The sequence below is a fragment of the Amblyomma maculatum genome, chromosome 8 (genome assembly GCF_055883805.1).
Source record: "Amblyomma maculatum isolate TAMU_Amacu chromosome 8, ASM5588380v1, whole genome shotgun sequence".
In the NCBI taxonomy this organism is placed as follows: domain Eukaryota; kingdom Metazoa; phylum Arthropoda; class Arachnida; order Ixodida; family Ixodidae; genus Amblyomma; species Amblyomma maculatum.
Genome location: NC_139351.1, coordinates 122,148,769 through 122,173,097, shown reverse-complemented (window position 1 = coordinate 122,173,097; position 24,329 = coordinate 122,148,769). Strand labels below are relative to the sequence as shown.

General features: G+C 44.2%; 2 protein-coding genes across 2 annotated transcripts in view; one reads left to right on the top strand and one right to left on the bottom strand.

Moving 5' to 3' along the window:
• LOC146182406 (metalloprotease TIKI1-like) overlaps positions 1-6,811 on the top strand; it is a 116,273-nt gene extending 109,462 nt beyond the window's left edge. Inside the window, exons 7-9 of the mRNA XM_084577498.1 lie at positions 1,178-1,268; positions 4,596-4,808; positions 5,554-6,811. Of these exons, the coding sequence (XP_084433624.1) occupies positions 1,178-1,268; positions 4,596-4,808; positions 5,554-5,767 (518 nt within the window). The 3' untranslated portion in view covers positions 5,768-6,811. The remainder of the gene's footprint in view (positions 1-1,177; positions 1,269-4,595; positions 4,809-5,553) is intronic.
• A 2,484-nt stretch (positions 6,812-9,295) lies between these two features.
• Positions 9,296-24,270, bottom strand: Rad17 (Rad17 checkpoint clamp loader component). Its single transcript, XM_084577492.1, has 17 exons — positions 24,033-24,270; positions 23,741-23,944; positions 23,521-23,598; positions 23,327-23,459; positions 21,087-21,217; positions 20,313-20,365; positions 20,062-20,181; positions 19,927-19,990; positions 18,266-18,386; positions 17,957-18,151; positions 16,578-16,651; positions 15,311-15,457; positions 15,075-15,209; positions 11,993-12,032; positions 10,835-10,915; positions 10,663-10,723; positions 9,296-10,583 (listed from the first exon to the last, which is right to left on the bottom strand). The coding sequence occupies exons 1-17, from the start codon at positions 24,039-24,041 to the stop codon at positions 10,421-10,423; spliced, it is 1,809 nt and encodes a 602-aa protein (XP_084433618.1). The 5' UTR covers positions 24,042-24,270; the 3' UTR covers positions 9,296-10,420.
• Positions 24,271-24,329: the final 59 nt, after the last annotated feature.

Genomic DNA, 24,329 nt, shown 5'->3' with positions numbered 1-24,329 from the left:
TGATATTTTTCTTTGTACGGTGTGTGCATGTCCCCTCTTGATTCAGCACATTTGATTTTCCCTATTTGATCGACAGCACGGAAATAAATATTTTTCAAAGAACTCGCGTCACACTAACTTTTGTCCGTGACTGTACGCCGGTTTCTTACTCCATGATCGTTCATCCAGACCATCCAGACTTAACTTACATTTTCATGTGTTTTCTTGCGCTTTACGTAGAGAGTTACCGAGGTCGAGTGCCCTGTCGGAAATGTTTGCACGGCTAAAATTTTATAATTTAGAAAAATAACACAATTTGTAAATAATTTTCAGCTAACGTATAAATAAGAACTATTTGTGCCTGTATATTTTCTTCTCTAACCACTCCCCTCTCTAATACTTTTGCCCTTAGGGTATCTGAAATAATAAATAAATAAATAAATAAATAAATAAATAAATAAATAAATAAATAAATAAATAAATAAATAAATAAAATGAAAGAGCACTGCAGAATGTGCATTGGAGTAATGCGAAAGCACGGATGCTGCTGTTGGTTGCTTCTGGTTGTTTCTAGTTGCTTAATTCACTTCTTGTTTGCCCACTTCAGTCTTTGGTACTTTCAAATTGCATGCAAATCCCTTCCTATGCCCTTTTTTCGGCTCTACTTCCGGTTGCATGACGTCACATCCTTGACGTCATATCCACTACCGGCACCCCTTTCTCTCTTTCCGCTTTCACTCCCACCTTCCTTCTTGCCCTTACGTGCGGTTCAGATGTCCATAGAACAAGTGTGGCAGATACGCCTTTCTTTTCCTGTGAACCAGTTATTCTAACTACCTAATTACCTTTTTGGCCTAATTATTTTTTCGGCAAAAACATTACGTCAGCCTATATTGATTGACACCACTCATTAACCTCTATCACTTCTCAATTACAACTGCTGCGGACACGATCTTCGGACACGGTCTACGGACACGGTCTGCGGACAGAAATTTGTGAACATAGCGAAGTAATGCTTTCGCATTAATAAATTAAAAAATAAATGGTAGTTTCACACGAGTGCGTTGTCCTTCCGTGCTCGGACGGCATTGGAGCATAGGTGCACACGTTAGGACGGACACTCATTTAGACGTCGTGGAGAAAGCCCCTCACCTCACCTGCCACAGCCCGCTCACATTATAAACTGCATCGTGCACAGGCCACTTCCTGGGCAACAACACCGTGCTGGACTTCGTTCGCCAGGGCGGATTCGACATCGAGCACATCGTGGCTGCAAAGAGCATACCAGAGTGAGTACCTCCGCTCCTATGTTATGGCGGACCCGCAGATTCGCAGTTAGCCTCGTGGAATGCGCGAGACAGTCAACGAAAGTTCACAGTGGTATCTAATTACATTTTTGGGGCAATGCGATAAGATTAGAGGTAGTAGGTGCTTTCAAATGTAGGTTAGTATCATTTTTTCATGACTTTGTCTGCGGACACCCTACACGCCTGTCGGCACCGCTGTGCTCTGCTTGTGGCTAAATGTTTTCCCGAAAATGTCTAAAAGTTCCCACAGCGGACGCAATGAAGATACATTGAGAGTTGTTACTTTCGGTCTGATGACGCCACCTCTCTCCAGCCAGTAGGGCCACTCAGACCCGGAGACGTCGCCTATCGCTAGCCAATCACCGAATTTTATGACAAAACGTGCTTTTTGTCGATGAGCTTCTAACGCCAGCGCATTAAAAATAACAAAGTTGTTTATTTTGTGGGGTTTGACGCCCCAAAGCGACTCAGGCTATGAGAAATGGGGTAAAAACAAAACAAAAACAAAGCATGTTAAAACATAATAAAGCTGAGAAAAATAAAGCATGTAGAAGAGAGCAAACAAGCTGCGCATAAGAAAACGGGTTAGACGCGAAAATTAATCGATCGTTAGGGTTGACGATTATGGAGGCAGTATAGCAGCATTTCTTGTTCACAGTGGAGAAGGGCAAATCAAGGCCGCTAATGTGTCCGACGCATATATGGTGACACTGAGAAAAATTCTATCAAATTATTGTCCACAGTAAACGTTTATTGTTTAGGTCTGAAAATGTCAACATTTTTCCGGCAGCAAGGAATTCATCGCCGTGAAAATCGGATTTTAAAATGTTCCCACCAGTCGAACGAAACTCGTTATGTGCTTATAGAACAGGACCAGCATATATCTTCCGTTAATACCTTTGGGATCCGTTCCCGTAAATCGATGTCGAAGCATGCACGCTACGCGCAAATATGGCCGCCGATGGCGACGCCTGAACTTCGCTCCTTGTCCTTTTCTAGCGCATGTAATCCCCTTATAGGCGACAGCAATCTCTATAATTACACAGCGGTACCTTATCGATGAAGTGCAGGTTCCGCTTATCCCCAGTATTTGTTAAGGATATAAATGTAGTTCAGAAAAACAAACAAAAAAAAAACAAAATGACCAGGCAGTGTAGCTTGGGGCTAATCGCGATATTACCGTGCGCTAGCACGGTAGAGCCGATTTCGAATGATTTTGAGTTTCTATGTTTTTGCTTGACATCAACTGGCTTACCTCGGTTGACATAAAGTGTATGCTGCCCAAGTAGGGAGGAACGACACAGGTAGGAAACCACACTTCGAGCAAGCCCTGCTCCCAATACTGCACTGTATTGATAATGTCCGGCCCTACATAGGACCACTGCATTGGCAACACAGTCCAATATTGGGACGATGGCTTGTGCAGCCTAGGATAGCATGCCTGAATCGAGATCCAGGGGCCGCGGTGGGTTCGACTCCCATCTCGAAAGTGCTGTCAAAGCTGGCAGCTCCTGCCATTAAACTGGCGATGAGCAACAGCTTGGCATTCGTTTTTTTTTTTTTCTGTGTGTGTATCTGAATTAACGGCTAGTAGCTCTCCAAAGGCATCTACCACACACTCTGGGTTTGTCCGGCTCTGCGGCGCCAATCACCGTCCGGAAACACGCGTTTCTCGCTCGGTTATGCATAACCTTGCGCCCTTGGACTCCGAACGACAGAGCCACTGCGGCGGGTTGGCAAATATGTAAAGCAGCATCGGTGTGGTATTTCGTGACCACTACCAGCATTCAAGCGTTGGCTAGTGACAACGCTATTCAGGTGAGGCGGAGAGTAGGCTATCTCGATGATGCACTGCTTCACTTTTTCACGTGATTTACGTAGGCATTGCAGTGGGTGCTCTGAAGGAAAGATGATGTTAATTTTGTACAACTTTTATATCGCGTAAAAATCAATTTAAACGTGCACGCTGACGTTTGTCAAGCAGTAAAATACAATTATTGCCGACGAAATTGCATTCAAGAATTTTGCCGTCTGTCGATTCGAACCTATATATGACGTCAACATCGAAAGGGACTCAGTGATTGGTTTCAAACTGAACAGCTGCCTCCGAGATCTCAGTGAAAAAAAAAAAAAAAAATGTCGATGAGCGGCACTTTATTAGAACGAAGCAATTCAGTAGATTCCGACTTCAATTAGTCCTCAAATTCCCTTTAAGATTCATTGAAACTGTACTTGTACTAATATTCTAATGCAAGAAATCCATAGAAGTGATCGGTGCCTCTCATAGCCTGAGTCGCTTTGGGACGTTAAACCCCACAAACCAAACCATAAAGGTGGCCTTTGTGAGTATTCGAGTCAACTATAACAGCTTGTCTTGGAGCCTGATTTACAATCTTTTTAAAAGTACTCCTGCCGACCGCTCGCAACCGATTAGGGCGACATCTTCCCGCGCGCTCCCTCTCCGATGACGTCATCGGGGCTTGCTAAGTGCGCCCACTCATTGGACGCTCCCGTGACGCGGACGGGCGGGACGGGGCAGAGCGCCATCGCGACTTTTCTATTTTTTTTTTCTTGCGCGCCGGCGTGCGCCGAGTTGAGGAGGGAGAGGGTATGTTCGGTGCCAATGAAGCTAACTTTAAAACTTTTGCGTTGGGGAGACGCCTGATGGGATACCTGTTGCCCGTGCGCATTTTATCGCTTCAGTAAATAACGTTTCATGGGTCCTTTATGGACTGGATGAACGAGCTATTAGAGAGATTTAGCATACCGTGATCCGCGATTCGCCACCGTGACACTCTACCGCTCGTGGGCGGGGCGTTCAAGCTGATTGGTTACGATGCGCCAGGTCAATGTGCCGACATCAAGTATGTGGCGCCATTTATCGGCATCAAAGTGATCTGGGCATGCGCAATGGAACGCGCGGTGGCGGTCCACGGTAGCAGATCGCGGATCACGGTGTGCTAAATCTCTCTATTAGATTTAGCACACCGTGATCCGCGATCCGCTACCGCGATCCGCCACCGCGCGTTCCACTGCACATGCCCAGATCCCTTCGATGCCGATAGATGGCGCCACATACTTGATGTCGGAACATAGACCTGCTGCATCGGAACCAATCGGCGTGTGCGCCCCGCCCACGAGCGGTAGAGGGTCACGGTGGCGGATTGCGGATGACGGTATGCTAAATCTCTCACCGCTCGTGATGTCGTCCCGACGAAAAGCTATGCAGCGCAGCAAATAGCTTGGGTTGACACTGCTAGCAGAGTGAAGCGGTGAAAAAAATAATCCTAAATATTTTTTCTTGCGAAGGGTGAAGAAGGGCGGAGAGCAGAATTCGTGGCCGGACCCGGCTGAGGTGCTGGGTGACCAACAGCATCCTTCGGAGCAAGCTGGCGGTGCTGCGGGACCTGCCTGGCGCCGCCGGAAGCCCAAAAGAAGGCCCCTGCTCTCGCAGGCCGCACTGGCTACCACCGCCAGACCGCGAAAGTTCAACGACCTCTGGGTGCGCCTAGATTCCACATGGTGAGTGCGCAACCATCTGTTGAGCGCGTACCTTTGTTTAATGGTGCACTGCAGGCACAATGGTGTCACAATTAGAACGAAGTGGCCCCTCTGAATCCCTTCAACTGATGTGACGGTTAACCACAGGTGCATAGTGGCTGACAGCAACTTCATGACAACAGGTCGTCCTGCAGTCTGTTAATCACCCAGACCTATCGTTTCTGTGGTCTTTGTCCTTCTTGTGTCAGTACGTAAGCATAAATAGGCTCATGGTGTAATAAGTGTCCGCAGAGTATGTCCTCAGTGTGTACGGAAAAACGTACGTCTTCAGCCCCAAAATTGGCCCTCTGGACCTCCGAAATTTGACTTGACCAAATTAGGTGCCCAACCTAATTCGAGTATGGCCGACTTCAATAGTGGTCGAGTTCCAAATTTGGGTTAGCCACCCCCAAAAGCTGGCCCAGATCCCTTAAATACGACCTCGTCAGAACTTGACCAAAATTGATGTCTAACCTAATTCGAGTATGGCTATCAAGTGGTTACCTCCAAATTCGGACGGAATACCCCCAAACTTTTGCCCTACCCCCCTCACCATCAACTCGGTGATTACTTCCAAATGTAGGTGGGGCTACCCCCAAAATTTGGCATGCTGTATTTTCCGCGCGTGGGAAGCTACTTGACCCTTGGAATTTGTGTGCGTGCATGTGTGGTTCTCTTAAATGCCATGTGACACTTATTTCGCCAAACATGTCGCCTCTCGCTGCAGGCGCCCTCGGCCGCTGCCTCCCGAGCACCGAGCCTTGGGGTCACGGGACTCCGCACCCGCCGTGCACGAGTCGCTGACGCTATGGCGGGGACACCGGGCAGGCGCCAGCGGTAGCACGGCGACCCCATGCGCCGGCCTCATCGCGACGATGGTGACGTTCTTCTCAAGTTTTGCTGCCGTAGTGTGGGGAGTAGCCAGCCGCTTTCCCCCTTGAACGAACAATGCCGTCACAAGCTCTCGACGTACCTGCTCAATAACGCGCAGCCGCGAGCCTGTGACGGTGTGCTCATTCGACAATGACACTGTTCCCGCCAGATTCTGCGGCGGTCAGCTGCTCAACGAGGAAGAGTTTTGATTGCGGTGCCAAAACAGGGATGGTGAGATGATCCAAGGCTCACTTGTCTCAGTGTTGCCCCAGTTCTCACGGTGCCGGACTGTGGCGGTGCACTGACGTCGATCACGTTGCCTGCAATTCCGTACAAGCCCCTGTGTTGTAGTGCAGACTTCGTGTAAGACTGTGGCGCCACCTCATTGCACTGCCCTTGGGTCAAGAACCACTTCACCAGCAGCGTGCTCCTCTGTAAGGTCCACAATTATGCGCTGTACGAAACGGTAGTTGATCCGGACGCGATATCGCATAACATCCGGTCTCACCTCTGACAGACACTAGTGCACATGCAGACCAACTAATTATGCAAGGCCGCTGAGGCAACCAGTGGAAGGCTGGACGATCATGCATGGGCATGCGTCGAACACCTCGGACAGAGGAAGCTTGGAATAAGGACACTGCAGTGCAGCCAACACTGATGAGCAATGAGTTTAAAACATAAGCAATATATTTAATTACACTTTGCAATGATTGTTGGGCCACTTTTAGCCACTAATGCGTGGACAGATGAGAACTTGCTGTGACAACACGTGCAGTCACTAGCTACAGCTTTGAACCGAAGAAGGTAGCAGCCACAGGAAACCACAACCGTGATGAATTTTTGCACCCATTTCATTTCAGTGTCACAAACGAGGAGCTCTTCAAGCAATGCACGTGCCAAAGAATACTGCCAATCAACCGAACGAGTTTGCTCAGTAGTTTCAAATAAAAACTGCAGCTGGGATGTTTTGTTTTTTTCCAAAGGTAGCTTAACTTCAAACCAGAGTCTGAAGACTGAATTATGCTAAACTGAAAGACAATGACAAAAATATCTTGTGGACAGTGAATGAAATCTCTCAGGGCATGAAATAAAAGTTTGATGTCATCGTTTATCTGCTGTGTACGTAAGCAGTGGGGTCATTCCTTTTTTGTATTCGGAATGATGCAGCATGTGTGTTTCTCCAAGTTTACATATTCTGTCTCCAAGCCATACATGTAACATATTCATGTCTGTCAACAAGGTGTGAGGATTAGTTAGTCACAATAATTTAAACAAATTTCTGTGTTAAAGAGGACACAATACAAAGACAACAAAAAACTGCCCAGTAAAGCTCTAGATTTTAGAAATGCTTCTGCTTGTCATCTTTTTTGTTTTGTTTCAAACATATAATATATGTGTGGCCAGTCGGCAGCAGGTGTGTCTGTGCTACATATACACAGTTTTCATGTGACATCACACTAGCCACCTTCGCAGGGTATCAACCATTACTGGGTACTGGCCCTATACCATGGTGAACTAAGTGGTATCGTTCGTGCAGTTCGTGCACATTCATTCGATGCATACCCGTGACTCAAAGAATGTCAACCGATGCGAGATTAGCCAATCTTATTTCGACGAGCTTGTGTGGCCTACGCGGACTCTACACTAATTCAAGGTGGCAATGTGTGCCGCCGTGGATTCCTACATGGACGCTAAGCGCCAGGCGGATGGAAATCCTAATGCAGACTTGCTAACAGGTATGACAAACGATGAGATCAAAAATGATTTCGTTTTATCAACCACTTATATTTCCCTTAAGCCAATGAAGGCTTGCAGTTATCTAGAGGCCCATAATTGACCAATGGATGGGTGAAGCGCTTGACTGCTGTGCGGGTATCCAAGTGTGCATCGTTCGGTCACAATTTGTTTCAAACAGGGGTGATCCGACTTTGTGTATATAGGGTGCGAGTGAAGAATGCTTTCAAAATCAAATAAATGTAGCAGGGCACATCCAAGTTCGAGTATGTGGGGTATGAGTACAGGATATTTGCAAATTAAATGCGGGCACTTGTCAGCATCGCTTGAAGCTGGGCATCGGCTACGGGGCACGCTGCAGTAAGTAGATGATTGCGTCCACGTGGCAGTTTTTAAACATGCATTCACTTTTAGCACAGGACATATACTATCTGCCACAAAAGTTTACAGGGTGCTACTTTCACCATCTACCGTGCCTTCCACCGTAAGAACAGGCGGACACACCAGTTTGTGGCTGGTCTATTTCCGCACCCGTAACTTGGCGCTGCATCGGCACCCAGTCCAGATGCGCGTCGTCCATCAGACTAGGGTTTGTGGAAAGCGTAAGCTGTAATCGTTTACATAACATTACACACCTTGGCTCGCTTCATTGAGAACACAGTCACAGTCGCAACCACCACAGCGGTGACTGCAAGATGCCTATTAGCTACAGCTGCTGAGGTAAACGTCTCTGATAATGACAATAGGTTTACAGGTATGTCAACCAATGCAATTTACTTTCTCTGACTTGCGTCAGAGTGTCGACCGCATATATGCATACATAAGGACGTTGCCATGGTTCGTCAAGCCCGGACGTTGATCCTTGCCAACCAAACACTACAGCCGTTCTTGGAAAGCAGCTTCATGTGCTGGTAAAGCATTGTATGATCACCTACAGCAAACAGTGTCCAGCTCGGTATTCGTTTTCTGTGCTGCATGTCTGTCCTGCTTGTGCTCCCAGATAAAGCACATATCAGCATTAAGACGTCGCGCAAAGTTTGTGAACGGTAGCGTATGTGTCGATGCCCTGCCACCACCCTTCTAACTCTGATCTCACTGGTCTGCCTAGTATGCGAAGATGGCAGCACATATCCCAGAAGCCCTCACATGTGACGTCTGCGAAAACTATGTATACTTTTCTTCTAAAACATATTACTCTTACGGTAAACACATACAAACAGATTTCTGAAAAACTGTGTTTGTAGAGCAAGCTGAATCAAGTACATATTAAAGAAGCATAGGCGCCAAATTTATGGGTCTCATATTTTTACTAAATACCTCTGAGTGCAGTATCAATAACCCTGGAACATGGCATGCTATTTACCAATGTGCCCTGTATGGCTAACACATTTGTCAGATGCGGCAGCTTAGGCCTCAATTTCTGCGAGACAGCACTCCACTCACAAGCAAAGGAACACAGCAGTAATGGCTGGTTATTTTGTTCAAAAATGAGAAAAGAACGCTTCTGCACATATCAGGAAGAAGAATCGGCTAAAAAAAAAAAAAACATTTGGTCTAGCTCTGTGGACTTAGTGGGGCTGTGCGGGGGCTGTGTGACTCTTGCAGGTGATGTAACGAGCATATTTGTGCAGCTTTCAGTACACTGTGGTACAGCTGAAGAGGGAGGAAGCCTTGAGGACAAAAAAAAAAAAAAAAACAATGTTTTTGGTGCCTGTTTAAGCTCTAGGATATATAATAAAGGTTCAGGCAATAGCTTCTCCTAGCAAACCAAATAACAATGACTCATGCTGGAGTTCTGTTAACTTCCAGGCTGTGATGCTACTGGAGCCAAATGAAGACATCTTAAGGCATTTAAAGTTACTTTACCAGGTAACTTTACTTTTCCAGCAATGCTTTACAAGGTGCAACAGAGCATGGAAACAAAAACGCATTCCAAAACATGTGGGGAGCGATGACAATGGCACAGCACTATGCTAACAGAAAGACAACACTAACTCCAATGAATGAATGAAAACTACAGCAGAATCTCAACAAAATGAATCGCAACAGGTCGTGAGAAATTTTGTGCCGTCAAAATGAACAAGAAATCCGTACGCAGCACGAGAAATGCCTTCACGTGCACCTGTTCGCGAATGGTGGTGTTCATTTACGCCCATATGACCAGAGCTCAGTACATTTTGCGAGAAAAGTGTGGCTGGCAACTTCACTCAATGATGTGTGGTTCGTGAGCCACTGCAAGTTAGTACTCCCAGAGCATAAAGCATGCCTAATGAACGCAGAGACTACAATAACTGGGCAGTGAACAGTGCTCAAGGCTGCGGTCGCGGCTCTCAAGTTTGTATCATCTGTAGTGGCACAAGAAACTGAAACACCCAAGATCCCGCACATACAAAATGCACTCCAACCAAGAAATGCTATGAATCTGATGATCCTGAACTTGTATCAGCTGGATTCATATCACCGAGATTCTGCTGTAACTCTAACCAAAAGGGCCTGTAGTGCAGTGTGCTAACGTGTTCGAATACATAATGAATGCTTTTGTTACATCGTAAAAATCTGAAAGTTGCAGTCATTACGTGTGGAAATATATCATTTTTGCCAAAGTAATGTGTAAGCTCGTCATTAGAGTACATCCATTGTACGAATAAATGGGGCATGCACATATACTACGTCCTGGCCATACCTTTACGACAGATGTACCACCTCTTTCTGTGAATTTAGTGTTTCATCAGATACTTACATAAATAAGGCCATGCTAAAATTCAAACTAACTTCTGTACAACTCTATAAGCGAGCAAGGCATTAATTTGAACAACAACAACAAAAGTTAATTTAATAACACCTAAACATGCCGCCTTCGATAGAGAATATCAACCCCTAATATTGCACCTGTTTCAGAAAGGCGCATGATCCGCAATTATGCGAGATGCGCAGTCTGCAACTAGGTCGCAATCGAGGTAAAAGAAGACAGCTGGAACCTCAAGTCAGTCATCATACTCTTCGATGATGACCTCCTCATCCGAGTAGCATGGACCGTCCGGAACTGCTTCTGTGCTTCTGCATGTGTAGTTCACAGAGAATTCCACCTGCCTGTCATCCGCCATGTCTTGTTCACGAAGGCTGCTCCAGCTGGTGTTCGCAGAAAAGCTGACAGATATGATGTGTCATTTTCAGTAAAATCACTCGGGGCACAACATGAGAACACAACTGAATAGTAAACACTCACCGCAAAGAACTCCTGTTCGCCAGCACACCAATTTCTTCAACAAGTAGTCTGTGGGAGTTCGCTAAGTAAGTAGGATAAGGAGAAGCATGTAATCGATATATAGTGCAAGCTGGAACGATGCTGAAAGCAAATCTGACAAAGAAGACTATTAAAGCCTGAAAACAAGACTCACAAAGTTGTGCGCCACTTTCCCGAAGAATGGCCAAGTATGGCACCCTGTCCAACTGCAGTTCTCGCCCTGTGCTGTGTTGCCCTGATTGGCAGGTTCATAAAGAAAAAAACACAAACAAAAACAGTTCTTCACTGTCAGAAAACACAATTTTAGTTGGTCTCGAAACGGAGAGGCATCCGTGTGCTGTGCGATAGCAGCGCACCGTATGTTAAACATCCCCAGGTGGTCGAAATCACTCCGTAGCCCTCCACAACAGCTCCTCTTCCTCTCTTTCCCCTCTCATTCCCACCTTCCTCTCTTCCCTTACTGCGCGGTTCAGGTGTCCAGAGAAACAAGTGTGACAGATACTGTGCCTTTCCCTTCCTGCGACCCAATTACTATTATTATTATTATTATTATTTTTTCCTTTTCGGTCGATGTAGTAGAGCCCTGTTAATGTGTATGGCCCAAGAGTTTTTTTGGAAATGGAACTTCTCCAATCTGCTTGTACCTCTCAATAAACAGAAAGTCGCTGCTTGGATAACGGTTAGTGTGAAAACGCACAGAGCCGACAGGGGCCTGTGTATACCTGCGCATTTCCATGGATAGCGATGCAAACAAAGCCACGGATTTACCTGTGAGATGTTACTCCTAGTTACTGCTACTTTCTATCTGCCGTATTAAATTAACGCCCATGAAGAAAGCTCTTAACAGATTCTTCAACATTAAAGTAGCATAATCAGGTGTCAGCCTGTTATTTGCACTAGACGTCTTTAAAAAGCATCGTGAAATGCCGTGACATGCCTCATGCACTGGTAAGCACTTCAGGCGATACCATACATCTCTGTACATCCCTATTCTCAGATACCAAGTTTAATCTGAAGGTGGTGAAGTGGACACTACAGTGCTTTTTCATCAAATGGCCACGTGGTAGACTCGTTGGAGCGATGCTCAGCTAACTAGCTAGAGACTACATTAACATCTACAAAAAAGCCCTTTATTTTTGTCTTTCACCTAACACACCACCTTGTGCAAGCTTTACCTAACCTTCCAATGCTCTTTTAAACAAGTCAAGCAAATGCCATAGAAGAAATGCAAGAATTTTTACCTTCATCGACAAATACTTTTTCAAAGCTTGTCTTTGAAGGGTAATGCAAATGACAAAATGGGATTTCTTACCTTTAAATGCAACTCTCAGGTCATATAGTTTCTGTTTTATCTGAAATGGAAAAAGCAAGAAGAAACGAGTGAAGCATAGATGAATACCCAAAAAATTCATAGCATTGCTTTCTTCCATCATGCCACAACACCACTGGTGTGAAAAGTGTCCTAACAAGCTCTCGCAAAGTAAAAGTCAAGAAACAGAATCAGTTCCTGAAAGTGCCCCAGAAATGTTACTTGGGACAATATTTTAATCCTAGAAATCCATAGAGGTGGTCCTTATGAGTATTCGAGTCATATTTGAAAGCTTTGCGTGGAGCGCATAATTTACAAATAATTTTTTTAAGTGCTCCAGGCGACTGATTGGGGTGACACAACCCCACGCGCCCCATACACAAACCTCCCACATGACGTCACACGGGCTTTCTGAGTGTACATGCTCTCTGGATGCTCCAAGTTATGCGGGCGGTTCAGGACTTGATAAGGTGCCGTTGCAGCATGTTCACTTCTTTTTTTCTTGGGTGTCGGAATCGGTTGAATTGAGGGGGGGATAAGTGAATAGTCATTTTCGATCGCCCATATCCTCAGTGCTAATAAAGAACTTTTGCGTTGCAGTGCCGATTGATGGGACACTTATTGATTGTGTGCGCTTTCTAGTTTTAGTAAATAGCTCTTCATGAAATTTTTAATAGCCTTTATTGTAGCAAATTTCTAAGGAAGTTTGGCACAGTAGAGGCACCAAACTTCAGCAAAAGTGCCACTTTCCTCGACAGTTTGGTGAGTAAAAGTTGGTTCTGACCCTAAACTAAACTAAATGAAGTTTTGTTCGGGAACAGAACGAGAGATACCAAGTACTAATTAAAGGGCGGCAAGCTGCTGATCTACAATGAACAAACACTTGCCTGTGGAGCGGGGCTGCCCAGTTATGAAAATCATAAAACTTTAGAACCAAGTTTAGTGCTTTCTGGGTGCTCTTGCATGTGTTTTGAATGCCAAGATTTTAGGGATCTTCAAGACCATGTATGCAAATTGTCTTGTCAACCAGATAACATGCACTTCAATCGCCACAGCACGATCATTCTTGCCAGTGTACCAAGCCTTCTTATAAAAGCGCATGAGGCAGAAGTGTCACGAGAACAGTAGACTTTCGTTACGAAGAACTTGGTTAAAGCAAATATTCAAATAAGATGAACAATGTGAAACAAATTGGATTATTTTCCTTAGGATTGAGTGTAAAAAAAACATCCGCTTAAGTATGAATAGTTTTGTGTGCGCTTTGGTTAATATGAACTGTTGCAGTGACTGCGAGCAACAGTGACCTTACAAATGGCACTCACGGGACTATTGCACAGCACTAAGGGAAGAAATATATATATACACATACAATGTGTTGCATCTAAAACATTTTGCAATTTTTTAATAAATAAAGTTTTAGCTAGAAGAGCGAATTTTCGGCATGTTGTCAGTGGTGGCGTGCATCAGAATACAGCCGAAATGGCTCAACTATATAGTAGGTTGGTTAAATAATATTAAACAGTTAACTTAATTATTATTTTGTTGCTCTTCATTTATTTAAAATTTGTAAACTACAATAGTTGCTATCACTCTTTACAATTTTGAAAATGCGATTACTGTCGCTGCTAACGCGTCAAATTTGAGTCCACGTTTGGGTGAAAGTGAAAGTGAGTGACACTAAGCTACCATGTCTATGAGTGCGCGTCAAAGAGTGTCACGCCTGTCTGATAGTTTCTTTTCACAACAGTATGGCTGGAAGTGACAAGAGAGGAGCAAGTAACAGGTGCACCACTTGTGACGCGCGCTCGTAGACATGGTCAGTGCCGTGTCCAGCCGCTCACTTTCGCTTTCCTCCAAAAGCAGCTCTAAAATTCCTCACACTGTAGCGGTGACGAGAATGGCATTTCTGAAAACCTAAAAACTGCTACAGATAATAGTTGCGGCTGGCTACAAACCTCAAGTAATGAACAGCCTAACAGTATTAGTCGAAAAGTTAACCAATTAATATTAGCTCACCAGCCTGTTAACATTCTTAGCTACATTCTGATCACACCACTGCTGCCAATGCTATGCCGAAGAAAGTAATCATCTAACTCAAAAATCCTATTTTTAAAACTGCAGAAAATTTTACGTGAAACACCCTGTATAATGCTGTAAGAACCTGCATCTCCACAGGAAGGCTTCAATGTGTATTCATGCGAAGCTGCGAAGAAGTCGCATTGCGGAAATACGCGTTTTTTGAGGTCGAGCTTCCTTTCCGGTGCACAAAAGGCAGCACACCACAGCGCCTGCGATATGACGCAGAGATCTAATATGATTAGATCTCAGCACTGTGCATGCATCACAAACTGTGCGTTGCATTTTGCAAATTAAAATGCACCATATGCTCGAAGTGTTGTTCGTTGGATTCATGCTTTCAAAAAATACTACAGGGACACATTTTGCGCAGGTACAGTGTCTTAACGTGCTTTACCGCGGTGCAGAGAAGAAACGAGCACATACAAATTAACTGCTGCCACGGGATATGGTGATGAAAAAGACTGTGAAAAAAAAAAGGGAAGTGGAACAGCTCCATTTTCAAGTTAGATCAAGTGAGCTTGATTCATATGCTCTACGTGTATTGCGCAATAAATGCTTTGTACGCAAGTATTTTCTGCCTGGAAGAGCACTCTATTACCTGCGTTTATGTAATGTTTTGGACCCACCTAGCATGCTCAAATACCCCTTTAAGGGGCACTTACGTTAGAATGAGCTTTTGATAAGATGAAATTAACTTTCTGGTCCCTCCAAGCAAGTCTTAAAAGGAGTCTACTACTATTAGAAAGGTGTGCAAAAACTTTGGCACTAAGAATGCTAGCATGGAAACACTTTGATCTCAGATTCTCCAACCCCAGTTTGTATTCTATGTTCAGGTGAATCTGAGCACATGAAAGGAAGAAACAGCAGAAAAAAAAAACTATAAGCCTTGCTCTAAGGTTTGTAGTTTTGTATCCTCACAGCGCGTGGACATTTTCATTTTGTTTTGTTTTTTACTGAAAATGCACCTCAAAGTCATGGATACACGATGCACTCCAGCAATGCTTACATCTCTCAGGGCGCCCGACCACTGTGGCTTCCCAAGGGGCTTCCATCCAGCACTTTTGGTAGCCGACTGTGAAAGGCTGGACATGAGTCCTCTCGTTACCACAGACACTGCATAGTTCTCCATTACATCTTCACTCTGCCAAAGAAAGTAACAGGTAAGGAGTAGCAAACTGATCCCAGGGCACTAACTAATTCCTACACCACTGTGCGGTTTAGTCAATGTGGTCCATTACTCACAGTCCATTCGGAGAACAGCACGTCACCGTGGCAGAACCACTCACAGCATTCAGCCACTGTGCAAACATCGGCAGCGAAGTCCGGTATGTTGTGGTGGAGGAAGAGGGCGAATGTCTGTCCAGACACTCCTGATCGCTCAAAGACGTCCTGCGTGAATGAGAGGAAAATATGTGAAGAGCACAACCGGCACCTAAAAGTTCTCTAGTTGTTGTCTAGTTCTACTACCTGTTCTCCGCACAACCGGCGCCTGATTTTGTCTAGTTCTTGTACCTGTTCTCCACAATCTTCACGAACGCACAAACCATCCCATGTCAACCTGCGCACTTCAATGTGCATTATTGAGCAGAAATAAACCACAAACATGCATGTGCCATATTTATTTACTATGCAGCGAGGCGCTCATTACCGGTTTGTTTACAAATATGTCCTCTTCCAGCTTCATAACGCAGAAACAGGAATCACGCCAGTTGTATAGTCAAGCTGAATGTAGAAAGGCGAAATAATTTTGCCTTGTTCATTAGTGCTGTTAGCGTTCATTCCAGGCTGATAGTAGAGTATCTCAACCGAAATGTGTTAGACGCCTAGTTCCCTCATTGGTCACAGCTCTGCAGATGCCCGAAATATCCCTCTTCAAGCTTGCCTTCTTTTTCATCTGCCCTTTATAGGTGGTGCAAACCAAGACACTTTCAGACTTCCTACCCTAGGGAGAAATATGTACTTGTGGTATTATGCTTTTGCGGTGACAAAGACAATCTGCTCAGGCAAAACAACACTAAAGGACTACGGCACCACCATCCACTTTCATTTTCCACTACTTCTGTCAGTTGTAAATTTCCTGCCTCTTTCTTTTGTTTGTTTGCCGAGGTGACTATATGGCGACGAGTTGTTAACGGAGTATATGTACAAACACTGTCGCTACACATTCTACCAAGCAAAACACCTTTCGCAACAATAACAAACTGCAGGTGAAGACTTCGCAAATCGCTCCATTTATTCTCAGCAAACACTGTTCCTAAGGGTGTCTGGAACCAATACCTAGAAAAGTGTAGCTGTGTCTGTACAAAAAATAAAGGAGAGGAAAGAATTAAAAATAAATAGGAGGCATCCTGCATACAGTGTTACTCTACACATGAGAGAGCATCCATCAGATAAGAACTTGCATTATGTGAATGTATCAACGAGCTTGTTTCGAATAAAAAGGGCAAAAAGACACCACGACAGAGGCGAAAGACGCTTCTTTTAACAGTATCAAGTTTAGGCTAGATACCTCAGGGTTAAAGAATTTTTTTAGATCCTTTGCAGCCACCAGTGACAGGTCAGCACTTGAAACTTCACCCGCTTCTGCAGTTGGGGAAAAGGGGAAGTAGATAAAAAGAATGCAGGGCATTCATATTGTGAACTCCAAACTCAGATTCAGAGCACTTTCTGACCTACCTTTCTTGCTCTTTTCAGAGCAAGGTTATCATAAAAATCAATGAAAATCACAGGCTATGTGTTCCATTACAGAGAGCGTAGCGCAAAACAAGACAATAGACAAAGAGCGAAGAACACGACAGAGGTGCCATGTTCTGTACTTCATTCTTTTCCCATTGTCCTGTTTTGCGCTACTCACACATGTCATGAATCACCGTTACTAATTTACCCGTTTCCACCCTGCATGCTCCAAACTGACAGGCTGGAAATGATCTAAAGCCACCCTAGACTGCTCCAGTGAAATCGATGCCTTAAACCAGAAGCCTGTGTCACAAATTCACTAAATGGCTGTGCTCCCTTTTGGTACATCAGTTTGTCTGTCCAGCATACAATTTTGGTGGGCAATCACAAGAAATACTGGCTACTCTTGATGTCAGCACTAGATGAAAGCCCTCGTCCAACTAGCGCCTGTGCATGAATGCTCTAAACACAGATTTTTGCCGGGAACTCTGCTTAAGGAATTCTGCTGTGAGATGGAGGATGGATTACTCCACATCTGCCACTGGAATTCGCCAGGACTACAAATTTGTAGTTTCTCCAACTGAATAAGCTAAGAAGAGAACAAAATACAGCTTGTGAATGCAACTCAGCTAGACTGCAGTCAAAGAATCAACGAAAATTCACGACGTCAGGTATAACAAGGTGAAAAGAATCAGTACAGTCTCTGAACAACTTTGGAGCCCGTTCGGGGTTCTCTAATATGCCATACAACACCCTCACTTATTGAATGGCTGCACTGCTTCTTTTCGATCACTAGTATCTATCGGGGTTCTCTAATATGCCATACAACACCCTCACTTGTTCAGTGGCTGCACTGCTTCTTTTCATCACTAGTATCTATCGGGGTTCTCTAATATGCCATGCAACACCTTCACTTGTTCAGTGGCTGCACTGCTTCTTTTCATCACTAGTATCTATCGGGGTTCTCTAATAAACCATGCAACACCTTCACTTGTTCAGTGGCTGCACTGCTTCTTTTCATCACTAGTATCTATCGGGGTTCTCTAATAAGCCATGCAACACCTTCACTTGTTCAGTGGCTGCACTGCTTCTTTCCGATCACTAGCATCTATCCGGGTTCTCTAATAAGCTATACAACACCTTCACTTGTTCAATTGCTGCATTGCTTCTTTTCGATCACTAGTATCTATCTAGCATGTAAACAAGACAAACCCAGTTTTGAAGACTGCTCGGTTTGCTTTGGCTTGCAGTGCAAGATTTTCCCCAACGAGTGGAACAAAGTCAGCGGTGCATCTCGCCCAATGCCACTGCCATAAGTGTCAGGCTTGACCGACTTCTTCCGCCGTTTCTTGGTGGCACCGCTCCACTGACGTGTTGTGGCCGGCTTGCTCCTCCCGGGAACTGCGCCTGTAATTTTGCATATATTCTGTTTTCCCGAGTGCTGCCATATAGTGTAGTATATGAATTAAACTTCCAGAAAAGCATTACGGGAACAAATACGCCCACAAGGGCAAAACCTACGTTGCCCAGGAGAACAAAAAAACTCTAGGCCATTAATGGCACTGCGAATGTCTCCATTGCTGGCTGCAACAATGCTGTCAATGTCATCGGGAGTAGGCTCGTGAGTGATGGTCTGGGACTGCTGCGGAAGCAAGAAGAGAAACATATTAGAGAAGAGGGACTCGGGAACTGTATGTGCACGTGTGTGCATGCATGCGTGCGTGTGTATGCATGTGTGAATGTGCTGAGGCAAGATTAGGAGTCTGTTTTATTTATCTGTGTATGATATTTTATTCTTGTGCATATTTTTCCTATTCAGAGCTCTTCAGAGGTGTATTTGTTCATGTATTTCCCTAAGGCAACTTGTGCACAACTGTGTACATTGCAAACTCGCTTGTTTTTCTAAGAGTCACCTCACAGAAGAGTCACAGAATCCGTCAAAATTTTATCACTAGCGATGCTCTCTATAAACTCATAAAAATTGTTTTTGAACAAAGCAGTTTTGACATGGTCTGCTTGAAAAGAGGGGGAGACTACCGTTTTTTGGGAAACGAAATGTACTGACGTAGGCAGATAAAGATGGACGGAGTGATCTTTGTTCTTTCTGTAGGCACTGTCGTACGACGAGATGGCTAGAGTGTATTGCACTTCCCCGCGCAGGGAGTCCAGCTGCAGCGGGCTTTTTTTTAGTTTGGCGAATTGTCCTGGCCATATAGGGATCTTCCATGAAGTGATGCATGCTGTGCAACCTGCCATGTTGTCGTTGCTGGCAGCAGACGCCGAAGCACCACACTGCAGCACAGCTGCGTTTACATGGTCGTGTAATACGCGCAGACTATGTTGGCGCGATCGGATAGGCCAGTTGCAAGTGCGAGAAGGTAAATGAGCTCTCTGAGGCTCTGAGCGACGCCGACGCGAATGGCTTGCATGGGCCAACAGACGCGAGATGGACGTCTATCGGGGCAAGTTGCAAACTAGTCACGAGACGATATCATGAATGTCGGCGATGTCGACGGGCAGCCACAAGTCCATGCCCACAGTGCAGTCCGCGCGGAGCATGAACGAGTCTACGCCACCTTTTCTGATAGCGTGACGGATCTGTTGGGGCAGCCTCGATGCATGTTTCCGAGGAATTTGCAGACATTTTACACGCACTAATGGGTAGCGCACGAATAACCGCGTGCTTTTTTGGCTGACCGTCAAAAATGACAAGGCACTCTGTCAGTTCACTGCACAGCTTTGCTACGTTGCGTACATTTCTGTTGCTAGCCACGACAACATTGCGATTACCCAGCATGCATTGCTTCAAGCAAGCTCCCTATTTTTGAAGAAGCCGCTGCAAAACCTATGCTTTACTCTTGCCTATCGTCATTCATTTTGGAGTCATTTCTTTTTTGTTTTGTTAGAATTGGCAATAAGTGACCAAATTTAATAGTTATAAACAATAATCTACTGCTATAGCATTATTATATATCCAGGTCATTTTACCACAGAGCACATGGCAAAGCTGACAGTGCTGTGACTGTCCATTGTTAAAGTAGTCGATATATTATTTAAAGCGGCACTGTTATGAGTGGGTTTGACTATAATGCAGGAATATCCACCGAGTAGCGTCTTCAAAGCTATATTGTGTTAAAATCGGCTTATATGCTGAGCACAGGCAGGATTGCAAATGAACTTACCACAGCTCGGTCAAGCAGTGTGCAGAGTGCTTTTGCAACGAAGGTTGTTGCAATGGGGTTGAACCTGCATCAAGACACAAAGTGAGCCTTCCCTTTGGCAACCTTCCCAGCAGAAGAGCCAAGAGGTGGTCTTACGTGATCTTGGTAATTCCTAGCTCCTGCACAATGTCCTCGGGAAAGAGACGATGTTCAAGCTTGTCAGCCGAGTCACTTATTATAAATACAAGAGGTGCAATAGAGACCCGACAGCATGTCCTTAAAAGAAGAAATGAAAAACTACTTGTAAATAAGTTCTGCCTAACAAGCTAACATAAGCACTAAGACATAGCAAAGTCAAGTCAAGTCTTCCATACGACAGCTGCTTTCTGCCGTAATGAGGCGCTTACCTGAGTGTCATGTGCAAGCTTCCCGGGTCCCTGATAAAAATATTTGGCAGATCCTGAAACAGTACACACACATTTACATGGTTCAAACAGCATCCTGAAACATATTCTGGACATCAACAGCCATTTATAAATATTGAGCAGTGCATTTTTCCACACTGTCACAGATTGATGGGAAATAGGCCAAGCTAAAATAACCCCAAAGAAAAAGGCAGTCAACATTCAATCAAGTTACAAGTAGCAATGATTGTAGTTTAACATTACAGAATTACAGAAGCACATACCAAAAAAAAAAAAAAACTGTGCAGTGCCACGCTATGATAGCCGCCACTTCTCTATCATTCTGCTCATCGAAGCAATACAGCACAAGATTTCTTTCTTTTTTTTTTTTTTTTGCCTCAGGAGACATACTGAAGAAAGCCAATCAAATAAAAGATTTAAATTTAACAAAAATAAAACACAGCACAATCAACATCAGCCAGACTGTATGAAGACAGGTGATGACAATGATGGGCTGCACTTATGACAGTAGTTTCACTGCAAAATTTCATGTCATCTCATTTCATGCTCTTTTGTGTGCCAAGTTAAAATTTGAACTTCGTACCTCGCCATAATACCGTGCCTTGTTTATTCAATGCAAACCAGTCTTCCCACTTTCATCACAAACATGACACATTGCAGTCACTTGCTGATACTTTTAAACAATATTGCAATGACAATTTATTGCTGAAAACCACTGCCATGTAGACCACACAAATAATATAAATAATGTCATACCTCTACAAGCACAACCCTCTTGGTCGAGTCCTCGCTCAGAAGAGAAGGGTAACGACTTGACTGAAAGAGGAAGTCTTCAAACTGCTCAATCTGTCCGGTGACGCCTCCAAAGTCCCAGTTCTGGTTGTATTCTAAAAAAACGGGCAACAGTGTCACATATACTTATTGACAAGCATAAACATGCTAAATAAAAAAAATGGACTAAACAAACCTAAAATAAATCGGAAACCAATAATGTCACTCAAATCGTTATGAGCTTTTCTTTTTATTGAAACCTTGCACTAGCCTGTAATGCTCTTCACTCATTGTTGGGAATAGTACTAGCGCAGCATCTTACCTTGCAATGGTCAATAATACTTGATGTTTGTAAAGACCACAAAACAGCAAGTGGGGACAGCTGGTTACGTCTGCTGTTCCACAAAAGCTATGTACAAAATGTAATGCACTAATCAAACAGAAAAAATGTTTTTCACATAGCACCAGAGCAATAATGCTTCAGGTCATGTTCATCAGCTCATATGAGTCAACAGGCTGACTAAATAAGCAGGATAAAGCGGTACGGATGAGCAACATGTACAGGCATTTTAAGTACGGGGATAGCACAGTGAATGTGTCTTGTAGATATCATATGGCAATCACCGGAAAATGTAGACTAGTTTTTGTGTAAAAAAATTATGTAAAATGTAAAACAACCATGTGCCAGCTACTCCAGACAAAGTGCATTCAACCCGGCTCCAACGTTGCATCACCTTGCAGATCTGGTGGGTAAGAGAAATATTAATTTTGGGTGCCATGTGTCACTTTATCGTTCATACTACACAGTTTCCTGAACCACCCATTTACTGCCTGTAGGTTGACTTTTTTGGGCTGTCAACAATCGTGTAATGATTGCTCAAAGATGGTAGCAAACTTAAGTTGAGCAAGTGAAATCCCAAAGTGCGTGGAAGGTAGAGATTGTACAGTGTTTTGCCACTGCACATAGATCCTGCAAGTGAGCATCAGCAGAGTTTTATCTGATTAGCTCAAATAAAAGGATTTGTACCAACAAAAATTTAAGGCTGGAAATTTAAAGCAAAACAGTAGATAAGGCAATGTGATACGAAGGTGTAAGATACAGTCCATTCTTGAAGAGTGTGCAGCTGAAATGGTAACTGCTGTCAAGTTCTATCTGGATCTGCAAGATTCAGCTGCACTACAGTTTCGTCCAAATGACATTAATTGCGTGTGACCTTTTGAGGAAGGTAAATATACTATCACAAGCTTTTCTCATTAGACCAATAGCAATAAACATTGCTATAAGGATTTACAATGGCGTGGTTCATGTCGTGTCATTAATCAAGTAATAAGCAAGCTAACGGAAGGATACCAGCAAGCAGGTAGTGCTACGAAGGATTCTATAATGATTGCTGTTGTGATGATTACCTTCTTGCCAGTGAAGATTACATGGTTTCAAAAGACTGAAAATGAAAGTGGTCTTTTTCACGCATAAAAAGCTGTCCAAGATCTGCAGCTGCATCATTCCTCGAGCAAAAGAAGCTAACATTTGTAAAGGGAATCCCAGAAACCATTTTATTTCATGTGGCAAGAAACTGATCTATTCCATTCCCATGAAGTGCGATAAAAAGTGCATGGGCAAAGGGGCAGGTGCTTAAACGACCAGTTGTGCAAACATAAGAATAATGTAAAATGTGGTGTCAAAGGGCATCTAGCAGCTCACTGCAGAAAATGCTGCCATTGTCACCCAGATTTCAAGGAGTGAAGTCATCTGCCACCACATAGACAAACTCATAAGAGAAATGCTTGTGGCATTCAACATCATATCAAATAAAATCTTGTGTGTCAGAGCACCATTCATACTTTTATCTGACAAGGAAATCCAGTTCCTTTCTGTTAGCAGATGAAATCGTTTGCAAGTAAGAGTCTTTGACTGCCTCTTTTCTACTCATGTTTTTCTCATGCTGTTTCTGGATGTTGAGGTGCTCAATTATAAAACAGCTTCTGTGCAATAAACTTTTCAGCTGTAAGTCAGCACTTGTGTCTGCGTCTCTGTTTACGTTCCTGTCTGCTGTGCTGCGTCGAGAACAGATGTTAGAGAGGCCTTAAATTGCAACAGTTAAGGGTAATGAAGGTACCATTCTCATATTACAGTATCACTGCTGGTATCTTTGGCAACAGTAATCGCCACAACGGAATTAAGGAGTGAAAAGTTCAGAGCAATCTGGGGGGAGCTCAGTATGTACCAGTTCTAGCAGTGAGGGAAACCGGGTTGACCCACTCGCAGACGGTGAAGCCTTGTTCGGAAGCGAGGCACTTCAGCGTTGCTGTTTTTCCTGAGCCAGCTGGCCCAGTGAGAAGTACGATGGAGCCTGCGTTCTAAAATCAATATATTAGGGAGAATCAAGCTTCAGCTGGGACCAGAGCTGTTCGAAATTACCTTGCCGCTAGAACCAAGCTTTTCCGCAATGCAGCGATAAACTTGGTCTACCTTATCTCGGTGGACTGCCAAGTCATTCTGAAAAGGAAAAGTTGGAAACAGAACGTTGTCGTTCACTCACAAGACCGCCATAGAAAGGTGTGACAACACGCCTAAATTGGCCCATCATGCTCCTCACAAAACGACTGAATGTAGCAGAGGTGGCAAAAAAGAAGCTTACGCGACTTTTAGGAGCGAATTTCTCCACCCACGTTCCGTCGCTGCGGTCTGGGCCGTCCGTTAGATTTTGGTTCGAGGTGCCACCACCGTCGTATGGCGCAGAGCAATCATTTTCTTTCGCAGCTGGCCGTTTTCTTCTAAGTCGACTACGGGTGCTTAGGTTTGGTGGGGGCTCCAAGCAAAAACCATCTTCAGGCTTTACCCACTTCGGAAGAGAACATGCGAAGGCGAGTTTTAGCAGAAGCGAATCGCAAAAGTGGATTTTACAAGATTGTCAGGAACGCATCACTTACGTTCATCATACAATTTGTTTGGGACAGGCTAAAGAGACAATATTCTCCCTCTGTAGCCTTCAATTAGATACCATACATTTTCATATCAAGAGATAAGCAGCGAAACAAATTACGCTGAACATAAATTCCCGTTCAAAACAAAACTGGCTTAAAGTCTGCACTGAACTGACTGAACTGCGTACTTGTGTCGACTTCGTCGGGGCCCTTCTTCCGAAAAATGTCATTTTGCATAATATATTTTACAAACGTAGCTAATTTGATTATAGTCGTAAATTTGCGTATAAAAATTTAAGGGCG

Bases quoted from the DNA above. Each gene is read 5' to 3' on its own strand.
- Rad17 (XM_084577492.1), bottom strand. The intron at 20,366-21,086 runs GTATGACATTAT...GTACTGTTTCAG, and splicing joins AGAGGGTTGTGCTTGTAGAG to GATCTGCCAAATATTTTTAT. The intron at 10,724-10,834 runs GTGAGTCTTGTT...CTACTTACTTAG, and splicing joins GGAAAGTGGCGCACAACTTT to CGAACTCCCACAGACTACTT.